This window comes from Myxine glutinosa (genome assembly GCF_964187855.1).
Source record: "Myxine glutinosa chromosome 12 unlocalized genomic scaffold, kmMyxGlut1.1 SUPER_12_unloc_2, whole genome shotgun sequence".
NCBI classification, from domain to species: domain Eukaryota; kingdom Metazoa; phylum Chordata; class Myxini; order Myxiniformes; family Myxinidae; genus Myxine; species Myxine glutinosa.
Window position 1 is genome coordinate 780590 of NW_027616356.1, and position 22813 is coordinate 803402.

General features: G+C 51.3%; 1 protein-coding gene across 3 annotated transcripts in view; it reads right to left on the bottom strand.

The window, feature by feature from the left end:
• LOC144888915 (uncharacterized) overlaps window positions 1-16896 on the bottom strand; it is a 38444-nt gene extending 21548 nt beyond the window's left edge. The window contains exons 1-3 of one of the 3 annotated variants that reach the window (XM_078768661.1): window positions 16686-16739; window positions 16233-16382; window positions 28-278 (exon numbers count right to left, since the gene is read on the bottom strand). In XM_078768661.1, coding sequence (XP_078624787.1) covers window positions 28-223 — 196 coding nt within the window. In that variant the 5' untranslated portion in view covers window positions 224-278; window positions 16233-16382; window positions 16686-16739. Of the gene's footprint in view, window positions 1-27; window positions 279-16232; window positions 16383-16641 lie in introns of all 3 variants that reach the window. The other 2 variants (XM_078768660.1, XM_078768659.1) reach the window with 2 other exon arrangements.
• Window positions 16897-22813: the final 5917 nt, after the last annotated feature.

Here is a 22813-nt window from a genome sequence, read left to right on the forward strand (position 1 = left end):
GGTTCACAGCTGCATACTCATACTCACTCTCCAAATGAAAAATTCCAGAGGAATTGCTGGACTTGACTTCCTGAACGAGGCCAGCACTAACAGAGCTCCGAACAGGAATGTCAGTGACTGCATTGGTTGTGGTGGTGGATGTGCTCGTACCAAAGACTGCCTTACAATCTGCCTCCCAGGCAAGGTTTATAAAGCAGGATATGAGTAAGACAGCTGCACACATGTTGCCAAGCCAGGTAACGACAAACCTCCAGATTCTTGATCAATGGACACAGATGCTGAGAAATGGATGGAAAGGAGGAGTAGCACAAAACGAGTAACAATGACCCGGAGAGAGAGAGAATGAAAGAACAAGTACAGATACATTCAAAGTACACCACCCCCATGCCAAATAAATAAACAACATACAGTATTCTCCAGCTCGGGTGCTGCCATGCAGCACATAGAGACAGTATTGGGAGGGAAAGGTGTACAATAATTGATTGATTAATTGTGTAATTAAAATAAATAATAATCATAAGTTAATTAATTTCTTAATAAATTGGCTAATAGCGTACCCAAACCACCAGTGTTTTATCCGAAGGTGTAGCTTTTGGAAAATTAATTAAATAATTCATTAATCAGAAAAATTAAATAATTACTTCATCAATAAATAACAAATCGATGAATTGATTGATCAATAAATCAAAAATACCCTTTACAGCCAAATCGTTTGGTCATTGTTGTGTCCAAATATCAGCTCCTCGCTCAAAAGGTGCCTGAGATATTGCCCAGATGAGAAAGAAAATAAATAAGTACGTAATAAATCGATAAAAATTAAATAATTCATCAATTTATTAAATCATAAAAAAATAAAAAATACCGTTTTTGCCAAAGCACTTGCTCACTATTGTGCCCAAATTTCAGCTTAATAGCTCAAAGAATGGGGTGAGATATCGCCCGGACAAACAAACAAACAAACGGAGTGAAAACCGAGTACTCCCCTTCGGCGCGTGTCATCGCCGGACCTCCTTCGGTGCCCGGTGTTGACGTCATGAAGCGCCTGAAAATGGAATTGTAACAGAGTAGTGTACAACTAGTGTGCGAAGAAGACACCGCAGAGGTGGATGGATGAGCGCATGAGGTAGTGATGGGCAGTGCATTTGAAAGACTGAAGTTAAGGTGACGAAATGACGAAAACAATGAGATCATTTCACAATTGGGAGAATGGAGGGACGTAATGAATGCAGGACAAGCAGGATAGACTTGTGGGTAGGGGGAGTGACCATGTGAGGGTTTCTTCAGGAATGTGTGTGACCTGAGGTGGTTTGGGGCTGCAAAGATAGGAGAATAATCAACGGAAAGGTCAGAGAGGAATTCACACTGGCCTCAGGGCTGTCCAGCCTGAATTTGAATCCCGACACAGGTATATATACTGTTGTAGCGACCCATGGGTCCCCCAAAGCTCGAGACCAGCAACAGAATCTCCTGGCCCAAGCCGGTGACGTAACCGGCGGCCAAACAGCGGCGCCGAGGTTATAATCCTTTGCACCTGTCGGTCACATGACCACCAAAGCATGCCTCGCCTGAGAGGCGTGGCTTTGGTTCTGATGTATGCTTTTTGGTTTGGATATATATATGCGAACCCGATAAACGGGCTTTCAGAGTTCCCGAGATGATTATACAATAAACATCTTCTCGGACGAGTTTGTGTCTTGTCCGTCACTTCGTCCGTCTCAAACAGGAGCGCTGCTCCTTCACTGGTGACCCCGAGTTTACGACACGCGATGGACACGGCAGTATCCCTCAAACTGCCCACTTTCTGGGAAGCACATGCCGCCGTCTGGTTCGCTCAGGCGGACTCCCAGTTCGCCCTGCGTGGCATTACGGAGGACACCACGAAATACCATTACATGGTCGCCGCGCTCGGCTCCGTGACCGACGCCCGCTGCCTGAGCCTCCTCCAGAGCCCGCCCGCTGACGGCAAGTACGACGCCATCAAGGCACTTCTTCTGGGCGCTTTCGCCCTCACCCCGGCTGAACGCGCACGACGCCTGCTCGACCTTCCTGAGCTCGGCGATACGCGCCCGTTCGAACGTATGGACTACATGCTCGCGTTGCTCGGCGAGCATCCCTCGGATTTCCTTTTCCAAGAGCTTTTTCTCCGCCAGCTCCCGGCCCAGGTCCGGGTCGCCCTGACAAGCACGACCATCACGAACCCCCACGACCTCGCCAGGGAGGCCGACAAGATCGATTCGGCAAGCCAGCTCGTCGGAGCGGCGAGCCAGCTCGTCGGGGTGGCTGCCGGGAGCCCGCCCGCCGCCCAGTCGGCGCCCGCGGCGCAGTTTCCCGCCCACCCGCCCTACGCCCGCGACGCAGCTTCCTTCCCGGAGGCCGCCGGGCCGGCGCGACTGGCAGCGGCGACGCCGCGTCGCCCGGTCCCGACGCGTCGACCGGAGCCCCCACCACACCCGGCCTGGTGTTATTTCCACGCCAGGTTCGGGCGGCAGGCCCGATCATGTCGACCCCCGTGCACGTTCGGCAAGTCGGGAAACGGTCGGGCCGGCGCTCACTACCAGCCATGAGTGCCGGCCATTCCGGAAACCTGCTATTCATAGCGGACCAAGCGTTGGGGCGGCGTTTTCTCTGCGACACCGGCGCTCAGCTGAGCGTCATTCCCGCTTCGGCGGAGGACAGGCGGGCCGCCATTTGCGGCCCCTACTTAATCGCGGCCAACGGCTCCGCCATCCGCACCTTCGGCCCACGCACCGTCGCCCTCCGCTTCGGCAGCCAGCTCTTTCGCTGGGAGTTCGTGACGGCGGACGTCCCCATGGCTTTGCTTGGGGCCGATTTCCTTTGCGCCCATGGGCTGCTGGTCGACGTTAAACGTCGGCGTCTCGTCAACGCCGAAACTTTCAGCTCGCTGGTGTGCGCCTTGAGCCGTTCCGCACCCACCGAGCTTTCCTGCGTCCTCCCGTTGACAGACGACTTCGCGCATCTCCTCGCGGAGTTCCCGGCCCTCACGCGACCGACGTTTTTGGCCGTCGCGGTGCGTCACGGCATCGAGCATCACATTCCCACTACGGGCCCGCCGGTGTACGCCCGAGCTCGCCATCTCGACCCAGCCAAACTCACCATCGCCAAGGCCGAGTTCGCCGTGCTGGAGCGCCTCGGCATCGTGCGGCGCTCCGACAGTGCCTGGGCCTCGCCGCTGCACATCGTCCTGAAGCCGGGGGGTGGATGGCGGCCATGCGGCGACTACCGCCACCTCAACGACGCCACTACCCCCGACAGGTACCCTATCCCGCACATCCAGGATTTTTCCGCCCGGTTGGCGGGGCGGACCATTTTTTCAAAAGTGGACCTGATTCGGGGGTACCACCAGGTGCCCGTCCGCCCGGCCGACATCCCGAAGACGGCCGTTATTACACCTTTCGGCCTCTTCAAATTCCTCCGGATGCCCTTCGGCCTCAAAAACGCGGCACAGGCGTTCCAGCGCCTGATGGACGGCGTGCTGCGCAACTTGCCGTTCCTCTTTACCTACCTGGACGACATCCTCGTTGCCAGCACGTCCAGAGCCGAGCACCTCCTCCACCTCCGGACGCTGTTCGGCCACCTCAGCGAGCACGGCTTGATCGTCAACCCGGCCAAATGTCACTTTGGTGCGGCGACGATCGACCTTTTGGGCCACCACATCACCCGGAACGGCACCGTACTGCTACCGGCCAAAGTCGAGGCCATCGCCGCTTTCCCGCGCCCCCGCTCCGTCAAGGCGCTGCAGGAGTTCCTCGGGATGGTGAACTTTTACCACCGCTTCGTGCCCCGAGCTGCGCAACTCATGCGGCCCTTGTACACCGCCCTCTGCGGCCAGCCGGCGAAGCGCGACGTCGTCTGGTCCACGGACATGGACGCTGCTTTCACCAGCGCGAAACGGGCCCTCGCCAACACCACGCTGCTGGCCCACCCGGTACCCCATGCTCCCATCGCCCTCACCACGGACGCCTCCGACTACGCCGTGGGCGCGGTTCATGAGCAATGGGTAAACGGGGCCTTGCAGCCGCTCGCGTTCTTCAGCCGGCAACTCCTGCCCAACGAGTTGAAGTACAGCACTTTCGACCGCGAGCTCCTCGGGCTGTACCTGGCCGTCCGCCATTTTCGCCACCTCCTGGAGTGCCGCCCGTTCACGGCCTTTGTCGACCACAAGCCATTGATTTTCGCCATGGCCAAGGTCACGGAGCCGTGGTCGGCCCGCCAGCAGCGCCACCTCTCCGCCGTGTCGGAATACACCACGGACATCCGGCACGTCACCGGAAAGGACAACGCCGTGGCCGACTGCCTTTCTCGAGCCGGCGCCAACGCCGTCCACCTCGGCGTCGATTTCGCCCTGATGGCGACGGACCAGGCCACCGACGGCACGGTGCAGGCGCTCCGGGTGGCGGACACGGGCCTCCGCTTGGCTGACGTCCCCTCCGCGGACACGGTCCTGCTTTGTGACATCTCCCAAGGCCGACCTCGCCCCGTTGTGCCAGTCACCTGGCGTCGTCGCATTTTTGCTTCGCTCCACGGCCTCTCACACCCAGGCCGGAAGGCGTCCCAGAGGCTGGTGTCGGCACGTTTCGTCTGGCATGGGTTGCGACGGGACGTCCGCGACTGGGCCAACGCCTGCACACCCTGCCAGCGGGCCAAGGTCCACCGTCACACCCAGGCTGCGCTGGCTCCTTTCACCGTGCCCGAGCGACGTTTCGACCACGTCCACGTGGACCTGGTGGGTCCCCTGCCCCCATCGCAGGGGTTCACCCACCTGCTTACCATGGTGGACAGGACCACCAGGTGGCCGGAGGCCGTGCCCCTTGCCTCCACCTCCACCGCCGACGTGGCCCAGGCGTTCATCGCCACCTGGGTCGTGCGTTTCGGCGCACCGACGGACATCTCGTCGGACCGCGGCCCACAGTTCACGTCCGAACTGTGGGGCGCAGTCGCCCGCACGTTGGGCGTTACCCTGCACCGCACCACGGCCTACCACCCCCAGGCCAACGGGTTGTGCGAGCGGTTCCACCGCTCCATGAAGGCCGCACTCATGGCCGGCCTCCAGGACGACGGCTGGGCGGACCGGCTCCCGTGGGTCCTTTTGGGCCTACACACGGCTCCAAAGGAGAACCTCCAGGCATCCACCGCCGAGCTGGTGTAAGGCCAGGCCCTCCGTGTCCCGGGCGAGTTCGTACCCGACGCCACCAGCCCCTGGTCCGCTGCGCGCCAGCGCATGGACTTCCAGGAGGCCGCCTAACGTTTCGCCCCGGTGCCCATGTCCCGCCACGGCGACCCCCAATCCTACGTCCCCCCAGCACTCCGCACGGCGGAGTACGTCTTTGTGTGCCACGACGCTCACCGGGGGCCGTTCCGGCCACCATACGACGGACCCTTCCGGGTCCTACGACGGGACAACAAGTCCTTCGTCGTCAGCATCGGCGGCCGGGCGGACCGGATTTCGGTGGACCGCCTCAAGCCGGCCCACATGGACGTCGGCCAGCCGCGACGGCTGGCTCTCCCACCACGGCGCGGCCGCCCCCCGTCCACTGCACCCCCCGTCCGGCCACCCGCCACCACACCGCACCCCCCCCAACCCCCCCGTGACCAGCCAGGGGTCGTTTCGGTCGGGTCCTCCGGACCCCCCTCAGGTTGACCTTCCTGGACCAAGTCGATTCTGGGGGGGCGTGTGTAGCGACCCATGGGTCCCCCAAAGCTCGAGACCAGCAACAGAATCTCCTGGCCCAAGCCGGTGACGTAACCGGCGGCCAAACCGCGGCGCCGAGGTTATAATCCTTTGCACCTGTCGGTCACATGACCACCAAAGCGTGCCTCGCCTGAGAGGCGTGGCTTTGGTTCTGATGTATGCTTTTTGGTTTGGATATATATATATGCGAACCCGATAAACGGGCTTTCAGAGTTCCCGAGATGATTATACAATAAACATCTTCTCGGACGAGTTTGTGTCTTGTCCGTCACTTCGTCCGTCTCAAGCAGGAGCGCTGCTCCTTCACTGTCATCCCGGTGTTTCACAGGCAGGGTGATTTGTCTGTCCCATGGATGTGTGACGTCCCTTCGATGGACGTTAAACGGGCGTCCCGTCTGCTGGCATCAGTCGGAGGACATTAAAGATCCCACGGTGTCCTTCGCAAATGGTAGGCGAGATATCGCCAACACATTGGCCAAATTACAAATTCCTGCCCTAACCTTAGTCGAACGTCATGCTTGGCCAGCAGGTTCGTCAAAGACTTGAGCCAAGCTTTCCCCAGCCAACCCCATGAGAACGTGGGAATAATTGTGGCCGTTAAAGAAAAAGAATAAGTTAATGTAAATGGGCATTGATAGACCGAGAGAAGGCATGCCACATACAGTGCCTTCAGAAAGTATTCACACCCCTTGACCTTTTTCACATTTTGTTGTGTTACAGCCTGAATATAAAATGGATTAAATATATGTTTTTTGTCACTGATCGACACATAATACCCCATAATGTCAAAGTGGAATTTTTGTTTTAGAAATGTTTACAACATAATTAAAAATGAAAATCTGAAATGTATTGAGTCAATAGGTTTTCAACCCCTTTGCTATGACACTCCAAATTGAGCTCAGGTGCATCCAATTTCCTTTCATCATCCTTGAGATGTCTGTACAACTTGATTGGAGTCCACCTGTGGCCAATTCAATTGATTGGACATGATTTAGAAAGAAACACGTTTCTATATAAGGTTCCGAAGTTGACAGTGCATGTCAGAGCAGAAACATTGCCATGAAGTCCAAGCAACTGTCCGTAGAACTCCAAGATAGAATTGTGAGGAGGCATAGACCTCGGGAAAGGTATAAGAAAAAATTCTATAATGTTGAAAGTTCCCAAGAGCACAGTGAGCTCCACCATTAGGAAATGGAAAGAATATGGAACTAACCAGACTCTTTCTAGAGCTGGACATTCGACCAAACTGAGCAACCGGGCACGAAGGACCTCGGTCAGGGAGGTGATTGAGAACCCAATGACCATTCGGACAGAACTACAGAGTTCCTTGGCTAAGATGGGAGAACCTGCCGGAAGGACAACAGTCTCTGCAGCTCGTCACAAATCGAGGTTTTATGGGAGAGTGGCAAGACGGAAGCCACTCCTGAGAAAAAGGCAAATGACAGCACACCTGGAGTTTGATGTAGTAAGTTCACATCATCTAGTCTGAATTATAATACGTGTACATATTTATAGACATATTACATATAGTGTATGGTTGTCTACTTTTCAAACTCCAGGTCCACAATAATGTTTTAATATTACATTTACCAGGACAACATTAACAGACTAAACACAAAGTCACACTGAAAAAGTTTACATCCAAATTTACGCAGCAGTACATCACACCCCTAAATTAACGAACGCATAACCCCTCAAAATAATGTGTTATGTCTATTAAGCATGATAAGTATACACTATCCTGTGCATGTGCCCTGTGATTTTAATAGTCATATTGTTCATATTCATGAAACATCTTCACATGTTATGCTTCATCCATTTCTATGATATTGTTACGGTCCGCGGTTAAGGATGTTGTTGGCCGAGCGAAGGCACCGCGACCTAACAGTTTTTCCCCGATTCACCCGATTCACCCAGACGTTGGCCGTATCGCGCCACAGCTACTCAATATGGAAAAGACTAAGACGACGAATGCAAAGAGGAAGAAGAAGAAGACGTACAGAAGAGTAACGGGGTTTATTATTATTTACACACACATAAGCAAAAAGAGCAGTCACGGGTATTTACAGCGGACATGAAAAAAACAGGTAACACAGTGCAAATTACTAGCTTATACAGACTTAATTACCTACCCCGGACAGAACAAACAAAGACGACTCACACGGGGAATGATGATAGGAATTGGCTGAAAGGAGAGGAAAGTCCAATTGGTTCGGCAGCATGAATCGGCGTTGGGCAGCCGCCGTTCCTCCGCGGCCCTGCTCCGAACCGCCGTCCAGGCCCCAAATGGCTGGCGAGCATGGTGGCTGCTGGGGACGCTGCTGCTGCTGCTGCTGTAGACGCTGCCGCTGGCGAGCAAGGTGACGAATAGCAGGCTTTTGCGCTTCCCTGGATGACCTCTGCTTTTGGGACCTCACAACTCAGCTCTTGTCATAGCTCATCTCAGATCTCAGCTCATCTCTCGTAAAAGCTCCTCTCCTTTCTCAGCCCATCTCATGTCTCTTTCGGGAACGTCCCGCGGCGGGTTATATAGCCCCCGCCCCTCAACCTTTTCGAACCTCCTTGCTGTTCCTTTCCACACCCTCTCCAAGTCCAACCCCTTGTTCGTGGTTGGTTGAGTGGGGCTGACTCACTCCTCCCCTCTCTGACGAGGTGGGGACCCGCCTTTCTTCCCCAACCCTGCCTCGTGGTCAATGGCGGCAATTGGAGGGGATGTAATTGGCAATCGAGGCTTGGCAATGACGAAAGGGGGAAATGGGGGTTTTTGGGAATGGGAATGAAGGGAATCTATCTCTTTGGTTTGGTGCAATGGAGTGTCATTCTAATGGAAGACAAGGCCTTACTCTAAAACACATAATAAGGATATAAACTACTGAACAAGGGTTTTATCGTGTCCTTCAATGTGGTGTTTCATGGAATTAACTACTGGGACGCCCTTTTTACCTTTACACAACTCCGGAGGCAGGAGGGGCCATAATCAACAATGTTACACAACAATTTACCACAATACAATACACACAATCAAAAAAAAAGGCAATCCTCATATCCGCAACAATATCAACCATGTGTGAACTGTTTTCACATTGTGCACCACACTTACAATGAACACTGCAAGCAATGCCTTTCTTGGCACAGCTACATGATGTACATAAGCGTTGTCTGCTCTAACAATATCAGAATATTATATCAATCAGCAGGTCTGAAGGTGCTGGACAACTGAGCCAGCCATGGGTACAACTGAGCCAGCCATGGGTACAACTGAGCCAGCCATGGGTACAACTGAGCTAGATAAAGGGTACAACTGAGCCAGCCAGGGGTACAACTGAGCCAGCCATGGGTACAACTGAGCGAGATAAAGGGTACAACTGAGCAAGCCAGGGGTACAACTGAGCCAGCCATGGGTACAACTGAGCCAGATAATGGGTACAACTGAGCCAGCCATGGGTACAACTGAGCTAGATAAAGGGTACAACTGAGCCAGCCATGGGTACAACTGAGCTAGATAAAGGGTACAACTGAGCCAGCCATGGGTACAACTGAGCCAGCCATGGGTACAACTGAGCTAGATAAAGGGTACAACTGAGCCAGCCATGGGTACAACTGAGCCAGCCATGGGTACAACTGAGCCAGCCATGGGTACAACTGAGCCAGCCATTGGTACAACTGAGCCAGCCATGCGTACAACTGAGCCAGATAATGGGTACAACTGAGCCAGCCATGCGTACAACTGAGCCAGATAATGGGTACAACTGAGCCAGATAATGGGTACAACTGAGCAAGATAATGGGTACAGCTGAGCCAGATAATGGGTACAACTGAGCGAGCCATGGGTACAACTGAACAAGATAATGGGTACAACTGAGCCAGCCATGGGTACAACTGAGCCAGCCATAGGTACAACTGAGCCAGCCATGGGTACAACTGAGCTAGATAATGGGTACAACTGAGCTAGATAATGGGTACAACTGAGCTAGATAATGTGTACAACTGAGCCAGATAATGGGTACAACTGAGCCAGATAATGGGTACAACTGAGCCAGATAATGGGTACAACTGAGCCAGCCATGGGTACAACTGAGCCAGATAATGGGTACAAAGGAGCCAGATAATGGGTACAACTGAGCCAGATAATGGGTACAACGAGCCAGATAATGGGTACAACTGACCCAGATAATGGGTACAACTGAGCCAGATAAAGGGTACAACTGAGCCAGATAATGGGTACAACTGAGCCAGATAATGGGTACAACTGAGCCAGATAATGGGTACAACTGAGCCAGATAATGGGTACAACTGAGCCAGATAATGGGTACAACTGAGCCAGATAATGGGTACAACTGAGCCAGATAATGGGCACAACTGAGCCAGATAATGGGTACAACTGAGCCAGATAATGGGTACAACTGAGCCAGATAATGTGTACAACTGAGCCAGCCATGGGTACAACTGAGCCAGATAATGGATACAACTGAGCCAGATAATGGGGACAACCGAGCTAGATAATGGGTACAACTGAGCCAGATAATGGGTACAACTGAGCCAGCCATGGGTACAACTGAGTCAGATAATGGGGACAACTGAGCCAGATAATGGGGACAACTGAGCCCGACAATAGGGACAACTGAGCCAGATAATGGGTACAACTGAGCCAGATAATGGGTACAACTGAGCCAGATAATGGGTACAACTGAGCCAGATAATGGGTACAACTGAGCCAGATAACGGGGACAACTGAGCCAGATAATGGGGACAACTGAGCCAGCCTCTGCCTTGTATCCATATTCCTCCATAGTTAGCACAGTTTTTAGGTGGTGCCATGTACTGACTTGGTATTTATTTGTACTGACCAAATATATATTTACATAAAATTCTGCATATATTAATGAAATAATTACATTTTAAAAACTAGATCAATGCGACTTTGTCACCAATATGCTTCCGCGCAGTCCCTGCCCGTGACGATGGGTATATTCCCTCATTCACTGTTATAAAATAAACAAGTTTGATTTAAATCCCTTCAGTTGTTTTCAAGTTGCACATTTTTACCAGACATGACAGTTTTCACATCGGTCGGTGAAGCAGTTTTGGAGAAGGAATTTTTAAAATATCGGGTTTCAAGGTAATATGGCTGCCAATTCACGTGACATATGACATCAAAAATGTAAACTCTGCATATGTATGGGTAGGGGATCATGCTTGTGAAGTTCCGTGCTGATCGGATAAGGTTTGTTTTTCTATCCAAGATGGCTTCCAAGCCACTTGACCTAGGACATCATAATCTTTATGCAGCAATGGTATTAGATGACATTTGTAAAGTTTTGCATCGATAGGTTAAGCGGTTTCAGAGATATAATTATTTAATATCTTTATTCAATCTGATATTGCTGCCACACCATTTGACCAACGATGTTTTTGTGATCAACTTTTAATCGCCATGCCTAATCAATGATAATGTAATGTTTTGAGTTGATCAATTCGGTGGTTTGGGAGAGAGTGTTTTTTAAAAAAGTTTTAGGTTACATCCAATATGGCTGCCAAACCATGTGACCTACGACGTCACAGTTATCAAAAAAAAATTCTGCATGGGTGTCACTCCTACCCTGACAGCTTCGTCTCAATTGGACATGTGGTTGCTGAGAAAAAACAAGGTTTAGCCATTACGGACGGACGGACGGACAACCCGAAAACATAATGCCTCCGGCCACCTTTGGGGGCGGAGGCATAATAAATATGTTCCAGGAATGAGTAAAAGTTATTAATTTTATTATTTTGTATTTAGCAGAAAATATTCACAACATTTTGTGCCATAAGTAAGAGTATTTGTGAATCATTAGCATCTAAACCTGGAAAACGCATTATTTACAGGAAATATACTTTGACCTAATAAAAAACAGGGTTCTCCATGTGTGAATCTATGAGAATTCTTTTTCTGCAGATATAGGACAATCCTATAAAGTATTTAGAACCAAAAACCGGTTATTATTGAAAATGTCCTGGTTGGGCTATTTTCATGTCGATTTAACCTGTACTATAGTGCAACAGAGGGTACTATTGCATTTCACACTGTAAAGCATCACTTTAGTTTGAAGTCTTGCAGTGCGGTGATCTTCATCCTGATGAAGCAGCACTTACACGGAAGGAAGGAAGGAAATCGATGGATTGCACATCTGTTTTGTTGGAGAAGGCATTCCTTGATTCTGAGGTAACCCGAAAATGTTCAGGTGCTCAAAGCAAGACACCCCCTCTCTTTTTTGTCCCCCGTCGCACAGCGGAGCGAAAGGGGGACTATGGTTTTCCCCTCCGTCCGTGTGTCCGTCTGTGCGTCCGTGCGTGCGGGCGTAAGCGAAGGACCGCATTCGAATTTGGTGTGTGGGTGCATCCCACGTCAAAATCCAAGATGGCCGCCGCCATGTATGTCTGATGCCATGTATGTCTGAACCTTGTGAGATGAATATCTTGAAAAATAAGCGAAGTACCAACTTCTAATCTGGTGTGTGGGTGTATCTCGGCACAAGGAAGAACGCTATTGTAAATTGGGTGGCCACGTCAAAATCCAATATGGCCGCCGCCATGTATGTCTGAACCTTGTTAATACTTGAGTTGAGGTTCATAACAGAGCTGACAAACACACGCACAAGGACATAGTGGCAAGACAAACACTTAACACAGCCAATGAGCTTGGGGGAAGTGCCATCACTGCCGTCACTTCCTGGGATACTCCTGGTACCAGCGACGTCGTAACAATGGCGCCGCTTTTCTAACCGCACTCAGCGGGGCATTTCCTCAGGAGGAATTTCCTCCTCCCCATGGATGCCAACTGATGGGGATTGTCTGTGTTCTACCCTTTTCAAGCAAGAAAGCAGCATGTGTAATAAGATGAATCCAAGTCTCAACTTAGGAGATGAGCAGTTTAATGAACAGCACAGCAAGCCACGTCACTCGGCCTCGTATCTCACATCAGGTCTGCCAGCCCCCGCCCTCCTTCGCATCGGCCACGCCCCCCCCACCCCCGCTCACATATTCATATGACATCCCCCTTTCTCCAAAAAGTAAATAAAAATAATAATAATAATAATAATAGGCAAGTTCATACAGAGCATCAAATGGGCTGGAAACCTAAGGAGAGAGAGAAACAAAACAAAAAAGAAAATCACAGTATTACCGGGTGAATTGCAATGCAGTTCAGGATGGCTATCCACCCACATATTTACATTAGCTAGACCACTAGGAATCAAATATCCAGCCTGACAGGCCGTCTGACCGTGCGACCAGATCGAGTTTGGGATGCTGGTGGTGTGTTAGGCGCTTGGGTACGTGGAGATGATGGTGGCTCCTCGTCAGCACCCATTTGTCCCTTGGCAATGGCACGGTCAACATCGGTATCATCGAGGGAATTCTGGAACATCTCGGGCTCCGGCCGCCTTGGCTGGGTCTGTTGAGCGTGTCGGATGTGGCGGCGATTCCGCCTCAGGATGTTTCCTGTTTCCGTGACGACTTCGTACGACCTTGGCTCCGAGCGGGTGGTGGACACAATTGCTGGTTCCCAAGTGTGGGACCGCCCAGCCTCCTCGAGAACCCGAACTCGTTGGCCCAGGTGAAGTGGCCAAAGATTCGGGCCAGCCCGGCAGTCAAAGTATTCTTTTTGGGTTGCTTGCCGACGTTCAAGTGCCTCTACGGTTGCGTCCTGATTCGGTGCTACATTTGGCACCTTGGTAGGCAGGTTGGATTTCATTTTCCTCTGATTCAGTAGCTCAGCCGGTGATGCGAGGTGGCTGTCGATGGGCGTGGTCCTCAAAATGACGTGCTCCTCAATATTGGAACCCCATCTAGGGATTCGTAGCCAAGCTCACAATGGCGGACGCACCCGTGATGCCGCGCATGGATTGGACCAGCGCCAACCTCGGTGAAGCCTTCGAGCTATTCAGAAAGCGTACCCAGCTGTACTTTTCTGTGAAGGACGTCGCAGGTGACAAACAAGTCGACCACATTCTCCTGCTATCAGGTGAGGAAGGCCTGTGGCGCTACAGTTCGTGGGGCCTTGAGAACGCCGACGACACAAGGCCTAACACCGTGACGCCAGCGATTGTTTGGCAGCGTTTTGAAGCTGAGCTGAAACCCCAGGCAAATTACCGTGTGGCTCGTTTCTGCTTACAGCGATTTAAGCAGGACGAAGATGAAACTATGGACAATTTCATCTCCAGATGTCGCCAGCAAGCAAGCCAATGCAAGTTCAAGACCCCCGAGGCAGACGAGCGCATAATAGAGCAGCTCATTGCGGGGACGCGGCATCAGGAGCTACAGAAAGCGCTCCTCGCAAAAGATGACTCTCTCACGCTGGACCAAGCCCTGGAAATAAGTCTGGCACATGAGGCCTCTGTCACTCACATGCAGCAGTTTACCCAGACCCAACAGGCAACCAATTTTGTCCACACAATTGGGTACCACCCAAAAGAGTGCCGTTTCTGTGGAAGACAGCATCCACCCAAGCCCCGACACCGATGCCCAGTATGGGGCTCAACCTGTGAGGCATGCGGAAAGCAAAACCACTGGAAGGCCGTCTGTCTCTCAAGAGCAAGGCAAGAACAAGGCCGGCAGACAACCCGCCCAGACACCAGAGGGCACACATCCTTCACCTGAAAGCCCCTCCACACCCTGGGGAGAGATGAAGACCCCGACAGGGACTGCAACACGTTGAGCTTCACCACCATCAAAACCCACAGCCAGACCATGGATTCCCAGCGAGAGATTTTCATGGACTTGGCCATTTCACTACCTCACTGAGTTGGTGTTCACTCCCTGAGAGTCAAGGTCGATACTGGGGCAGAGGGCAATACCTTGTCCCTTCGGATATACAGACAAATGTATCCCCAAAAGGTCGACTCCTCTGGGCTGCCGCTACCTGATCATATTCAGGAGAAACCCCAGACAATACCAACGGCCTACAATGGCTCACAAATTCGGCAATTTGGCACCCTTGTTATCCCCTGCAAGAAAAGGAATACCCAGTGGGTCGATGCAGAGTTCTTCGTAGTCAAGGCCGCTGGCCCCGCAATCCTCGGCTTGCCCACCTGTAGGGACCTTGAACTCCTCACCCTGCACTGCTCGGTGAAGGAGAACTGCACGGTTCACAAGCCAGTTAACACGTTGGACGACCTGCTGAGCACGTATCCAGACCAATTTGACAACATTGGAAACTTCCCAGGCCAGTATCGCATCGTGGTAGACCCCAATGTGCCCCCTGTAATACATGCACCACGTCGATGCCCCATCCAGATGATAGACGAAGTAAGGTCAGAATTGGACATAATGCTGAGACAGGGCATCATACGGAAGGTCGACGAGCCTACAGACTGGGTCAGTAGCCTCACCTAAAACGGCAAACTTAAGGTTTGCGGAAAGCAAACGGCAAATTTAGGCTCTGCCTGGACCCGAAGGACTTGAACCGTGCCATCAAGAGGTGCCACCACCGTACTCCCACGCTTGAAGAGCTGACGCACAAGTTTGCAGGCTCAATGGTTTTCTCCAAGCTGGATGCCAAAAATGGGTACTGGTCAATCAAGCTCGATCCTCCCTCCCAGTTGCTCACGACCTTCAACTCGCCATATGGCCGTTACTGCTTCCGGCGAATGCCGTTTGGACTGGTGATGTCCCAGGACGTGTTCCAAGCCAAGATGGACCAACTTCTTGAGCAATGCCCAGGTGTCATCGGCATTGCTGATGATGTTGCCGTTTACGGCAAAACGGAGCAAGAACATGACCGAAACCTTCACCACCTCTTGAAAACAGCTGCCAGATTCGGCCTGCAGTTCAACAGCGACAAGTGCAGCATCAAAAAGCCACAGATTCATTTTTTTGGTCTCATCTATGACCAACAAGGTGCCCACCCAGACCCAGGAAAAGTGGACGCAATCCAGAGCTTACCGGACCCGAAAAACCTCTGTGAACTTCGCAAGGCAGTTGGTATCATTACGTACATGGGCCCCTTTATACCAAAGCTGTCTGACCTAACAGCCCCCCTTCGGGAACTGGTGAAATCAGAGCAACTAGAATGAACAGGACAGCAAGCCACGTCACTCGGCCTCGTATCTCTCATCAGGTCTGCCAGCCCCCGCCCTCCTTCGCATCGGCCACGCCCCCCGCTCACATATTCATATGACAGCATGTACCATTTTTAGTTTTTGGTATGACTTGAACCCGTTCAAACCGGATGGGTATTTTTTTTAGGAGACTCCATCTCCTTACAGGATGGCCGTTGGCTCACTACGAGAGCTCATCCGCCATTTGTCAGGTGTTGTTTTTCGTCCTGGAAGGGTGTCACTGAGGTCACTGAGGTGTGTTGGTTTAGTCACCGACAACCCGACCATGCGGCAGGTAGCACTCACTGGGTTACGTGTTGCCAGTGGCAGTATCAAAAGACTGACCTTTTATTATTTTATTATAATTAGTGGCAGTATCAACAGATTTTCTATGAAGAAACTTTCTTGTAACAACACCAAAGAAACCATCCATTTGAACGTTGTACCAAAACGAGGCCACAGCCAAAGTGCAACGTTGAAATGTTCGCTGGATTGCTGGGAACGCAATGGCAAAGGGGAACCAGGCAGCAAAAACAACTCCGACTGTGCCAGGAGACTTGCTACGACGACATCACCAACGCTCTGAAGGTTGTATCCTGTATGGTACATCTCATGTCACCTCACCTCATCTCATCTCATCTCATACACCATTAATGCATAATTAAATAATAACAGGTTGCCTCGATAAATACAATATGGTAGAAAGTTTACACATATTTCGTGCTTATAGCTCTCGATCCGTACTTGTTGAATCATTCAAATCAGAACAAAGCCCCGTTTGATGAGAAATGACGTCACAGAGGGATTAACATGGCGACAACGAGGAGGTTACGAATATAAGACGTAACAAATCACCCTGATCGTCACGAGAAGAACCGGTCCGCAAGGAGCGCACTCACGTCCGTTGCTCCGTCCGTGTTTCCGAGACGTGAGTGGCAAACAGGACGACCCCTGTCGGACAGTCTTTCGGATTCAACATCCTTTGCTGTTTCCATGAAAATCGCTTTGTGCAGGAGTTATCTCTTTAAAATAACATATTCCATAGCAAAGGCTTACAACTCCATCTTTACTTTCATCGATAGTGATTCCCCACTACTCCATCCCCACCATTCCTCAGTTTCCCCATCCCAGCCCTCCTCCTCCCCAACCCCATCCCACCTCCATCCCATCTCCTCCCCACCCCCATCCCATCTCCTCCCCACCCCCATCCCACCTCCTCCCCACCCCCATCCCACCACCGCCCCCCCATCCCATCTCCTCCCCACCCCCATCCCACCTCCTCCCCACCCCCATCTCATCTCCTCCCCACCCCCATCCCATCTCCTCCCCATCCCCATTCCACCTCCTCCCCATCCCCATCCCACCTCCTCCCCCCCATCCCATCTCCTTCCCACCCCCATCCCACCTTCTCCCCACTCCATCCCATCTCCTCCCCACCCCCATCCCAATTGGTCCTGTGACAAGGACCAATTGATTAGGCTAGTATTATTACCTCCCCACACCCATCCCACCTCCTCCCCATCCCCATCCCCCCTCCCCCCCATCCCATCTCCTCCCCACCCCCATCCCACCTCCGCCCCACCCCCATCCCACCTCCTCCCCACCCCCGTCCCACCTCCTCCCCACCCCCATCCCACTTCCTCCCCACCCCCGTCCCACCTCCTCCCCACCCCCATCCCACTTCCTCCCCACCCCCATCCCACCTCCTCCACACCCCCATCCCATCTCCTCCCCACCCCCATCCCACCTCCTGTCGATCTCCACCTCACCCTTCACCATCCCCACACCACCCCCACTCACCACAAATCCCACAAACCCAGTAGAGGAGGGTTTATCAGTACATCTGTGGCTTAACCAAGGTGTAAAGTTGGGATAACGATCATGTAAAAGGTTAAAATTATTGTAAATGGACAATCTACTGTAAGTAAATGAAAATTGGGTTTAAATTATATTATTAAACAAAAAAATAATTAAAGGTCTTTGCAGTTTGTTGCTCCAATGTGACGGCAACTGCATCATTCTCTGGTCTCTGCTGATCTGGAATTGATTACATTCTGCTTTCATGACTCATGGAACACGTCTTTAAATCCTGGCAAAGCTCGCACCCAACCTGTCACTCCAGAAGGATCGTCAGATGAACGCCCCAACTCTTTCCATGATCGCATCCACAAGAACGGGTTCAGTCTCTCGACTCAACTATTTCCAGCGGCCTCACCATCAGCCATGACCTTTCCGAGGCTGACCAGTGACCATACAATAAATCTTTTTTTTTCTTCTTTTTTTTTCTTTTTTTTGTATACAACATCGAGGCTCATGAAAGAGCTAACATTAATCACACAAAAAGTCAAACCGACACAAACCGACACATAAAACACAAAACAGGGGGAGCGTTAGACAAGATGGGGAGAGAGGGGGAAGGACACAAACACAACATTTGAGAGCAAGGACATCGAGAGAACTGTGGGAGGGAGAGGGCTTGGGGGGAGGTGGGAGAGGTATAAAACATATGGACACTGCAAGGACTTCCAGGAAAGAAGTTGGAATTTCGAAAAAAGTGTATCTGGGGTGAATTAGCGGGGGTAGAAAAGATCACGGTTTTGGATGGGGGAAGATAAGAGATGGTGGTGAACAGCTGTTTTAAAGACTGGAGGGAGGAGTGGGATTGAAGAGAGTGAGGGAGTTTGTTCCAGAGGCGGGAGAAAAGGGGAATGAAGGAGTGAAGGTGAGCAGAGAGTCTTGATTTTGGCAGTTTAACCATAAGAGGGTTGCAGGCAGATCTTGTGCGACCTGTAGGAATATTTGGGGGACAGAGCACAGAGAGAGCTGGGGGATCTTCATATACCTATTGGAGTGTGCTCCCCCTTCATCCCTCCACTCACACGCTTCAGATGGCACCACAGCAGACTCCGCCAGTAAGAAGGCTGAATGTCTCAATTCTGTGTTTGTTTCCAAATCTTGTGTGTCCCTTAGACCACTTTAGGCCCTTATATCCCATTATTAAACCCTCACACCCCTTGAGACTCCTTTGACCTTTTCAACTCCTCAGACCCCTTTAGACCCGAACTACTATTGGAACATACCCTTTAGATCTTCAGAATGCTTAAGACCCATATAGACGCCCTATAGACCCTTATTGGAGCCCGATAGACCCCTTGTACCCTGTGGGCTTCTTTAGAAACACAAAACATCATGAGTCTTCTTGCAATACACAGACTAATTTTATTCAGCAAGTAATGCAAAGCTATACCAACCCAGTAGACCCAGAGTGTGGGTACTCGGCTAGTATTATTACCTCCGCTACCGAAGATTGACGGAGGTTGTTTTCAACCATGTTTGTCTGTCTGTGAGCAGGATATCTCAAATAGTTACCTACGCCAGCAAAGGTGGATGGAGGTTATGTTTTCACCCCTGTCCGTTTGTCTGTTCGTTTGTCTGTGAGCAAAATATCTCAAAAAGTTGTGGACGGATTCGGACGAAATTTGGCAGAGATGTAGAGTATGTGACAAGGACGAAACTGTTAGATTTTGGTGAAGATCCGGATTCGGATCCGGCTACTAGAAATTTTTAAGTGATTCTAGGTCCCAAAAACTATACATAGCAGGATATCTCAAAAGGTTACGGATGGATTTGGACGAAACTTGGTGGAGATGTTGGGTGTGTGACAAGGACCAATTGATTAGGTTTTGGTGAAGATCCAGATCCGGATATGAGAAGAAAAAAAAGAATTAAGTGATTTTTCACCATTGAGAAATGGGGCCAAAAATGATATAGAGCACGATATCTCAAAAAGTTATGGGTGGGGGTTATGATAAAACTAGGTGGATGAGTTGGGTAGGTGACAATAATGAGCCGATTCGATTTTGGTTTAATAATTGATTATTATGATATGAGTATACATAAAGAGGATATAACAATAACAGGGACGAGCTGTAACAAAAATATGCCAAAACAATGACGGTCACAGAAAATGGCTAAAGCGACAGACTCCTCGTCGGCTGAGGCCTAAGTCTGTGCGGCCACACCGAGCAGCCGGAATGTTTGCTGAATGGATAATGACTGCACCTTCTCCAGCGATGAAGGGGATCCCTGCTTCATGAGAGGACAGAACTTTACACCAAAGCTAAAACGGTGACGCCTGTTCTACAACCAACAACTACTTGGTTCCAGATTAATCAGAGCAGATTAAATGTACAGAGCTGGAGCTTAGAGGAGAAGGAATTCATCCTCCACTGCAAAGCTTACTCTATGCATGAAGCATGGGGGACTAAGAAGGAGAAAGATTCGTGAACCAGTCGCTAATGGAACACACCTGCTTGCTTGCTAATGGAACACACCTGATTGCTTGCTAATGGAACACACCACTGTTTCTTTGGTAGGCATTCATCAGACATTTGGACGACGTGACCGGACCATCTCAATTGGGCTTTTGTTACTGAACCTTTTGACACTGGTTACTGCGACCTGATTGACAGCTGACATCATGTAGTCTTGTGTAAGGCCACACAAAGGCCCACCCTGTCAAAGCAAAGGGAACAGCACAAAGCTATCCAATCCCTACCCACGCACGTGACAATACCGGAATTGAACATCCGATCCCTTCCCACGCACGTGACAATACCGGAATTGAACATCCGATCCTTCCCCACGCACGTGACAATAACGGAATTGAATATCCGATCCCTTCCCACGCACGTGACAATACCAGAATTGAACATCCGATCCTTCCCCACGCACGTGACAATAACGGAATTGAATATCCGATCCCTCCCCACGCACGTGACAGTACCAGAATTGAGTGTCTGATCCCTCCCCACGCACATGACAATACCAGAATTGAACATCCGATCTTTCCCCACGCATGTGACAACAACGGAATTGAACATCCGATCCCTCTCCACGCACGTGACAATACCGGAATTGAACATCCAATCCCTCTCCACGCACGTGACAATACCGGATTTGAGTATCTGATCCCTCCCCACACACGTGACAATACCGGAATTGAACATCCAATCCCTCCCCACGCACGTGACAATACCGGAATTGAGTATTTGATCCCTCCCCACGCACATGACAATACCAGAATTGAACATCCGAATCCTCCCCACGCACGTGGCAACACCAGAATTGAACATCCGATCCCTCCCCACGCACGTGACAACACCATAATTGAACATCCGATCCCTCTCCACGCACATGACAATACCGGAATTGAACATTCCATCCCTCCCAACGCACGTGACAATACCAGAATTGAACATCCGATCGCTCCCCACGCACATGACAACACCATAATTGAACATCCGATCCCTCTCCACGCACATGACAATACCGGAATTGAACATTCCATCCCTCCCAACGCACGTGACAATACCATAATTGAACATCCGATCCCTCCCCACGCACGTGACAACACCATAATTGAACATCCGATCCCTCTCCACGCACATGACAATACCGGAATTGAACATTCCATCCCTCCCAACGCACGTGACAATACCAGAATTGAACATTCCATCCCTCCCAACGCACGTGGAAATACCGGAATTGAACATCCGATCGCTCCCCACGCACGTGACAATACCGGAATTAAACATCCGATCGCTCCCCATGCACGTGACAATACCGGAATTAAACATCCGATCCCTCCCAACGCACATGACAGTAGCGGAATTGAACACAAGAAACAAAGTGAAAGTGAAGATTGTTTTAATAACGCCATTGTTTACATCCATTGATGAGATCATAAAATACCAGATTATAACAAAACGTTTTACCTTGTGGAACTGTGCTAAAGTAAAGCGTTTTATTTTTTGGTTTTTTTTAGTAATAAACGTGTTCAACAAAAATACCTCCTCATGAACACCAATCTTTATATGCAGTTATATAACATTATATATTATTACTTACGATTACAGAGAAAAAGGTCTTTGGAAAATCAGTAATTAAAAGTTTTAGATATAGTGAGACAAAGATCTTTAAATATTTGAGCTGCGGGAATGTGGTGGAGTTGAGGTGGGGAGGTTTGAATGGGGTAAGGTAGGTGGAAGTGGAAGGGGGAGGGGCAGGAGGTTGGGTTTTAAGGGGCAGAGGTGCGAGCTGAGGGTGTAGGGGGAGGGGTGGGAGCAGAGGTGTAGGGGGGAGGTGCGGGAGGTTGGGGTGTAGGTGGGAGCTGGGGTGTAGGGGGGAGGTGCGGGAGGTTGGGGTGTAGGTGGGAGCTGGGGTATAGGGGGAGGAGTGGGAGCAGGTGTTGTAGGGGAGGGGTGGGAGCTGAGGGTGTAGGGGGAGGGGCGGGAGCTGTGGTGTAGAGTGGAGGTGCGTGAGGTTGGAGTGTAGGAGGGAGGGGTGGGACATGGGGTGTAGGGGGAGGTGTGGGAGCTGGGGTTTAGGGGGGAGGTGCAGAGGGTTGGGGTGTAGGGGGAAGGGGAGGGAGGTTGGAGTGTAGGGGGAGGGGTGGGGGCACGGTGGTTTGGGGGTGGTGTGGGAGGTCAGTGTGTAAGGGGGAGGAGTCGGAGCTGGGGTTGTATGGGAGGAGTGGGAGCTGGCGGTGTAGGGGGTGGGGCTGGAGCTGGGAGTGTAGGGGGAGGAGCAGGAGCTGTTTTTGTAGGGGGGCGGTGCGGAAGGTTGGTGTGCAAGGGGGAGGGCAGGAGCTGGGGTTGTATGAGAGGAGTGGGGGCTGGGGTTGAATGGGAGGAGTGGGGGCTGGGGTCGTATGGGAGGAGCGGGGGCTGGGTTTGTATGGGAGGAGCGGGGGCTGGGATTGGAGGGGGAGCAGCGGGGGCTGGGGTTGTATGGGAGGGGCGGGGGCTGGGATTGTAGGGGGAGGAGCGGGAGCTGGGGTTGTATGGGAGGGGCGGGGGCTGGGATTGTAGGGGGAGGAGCGGGAGCTGGGGGTGTAGGGAGAGGGGTGGGGGTGGGATGGGGGTTGGGGGGATGAGTCAAGCAGCCGTGCATTGCTGTGTTTAAACAATTCCTGTGTTTTGAAGTTTTAATTGTTTAACCTGCTATTGAAGAAATGAATCAAAAT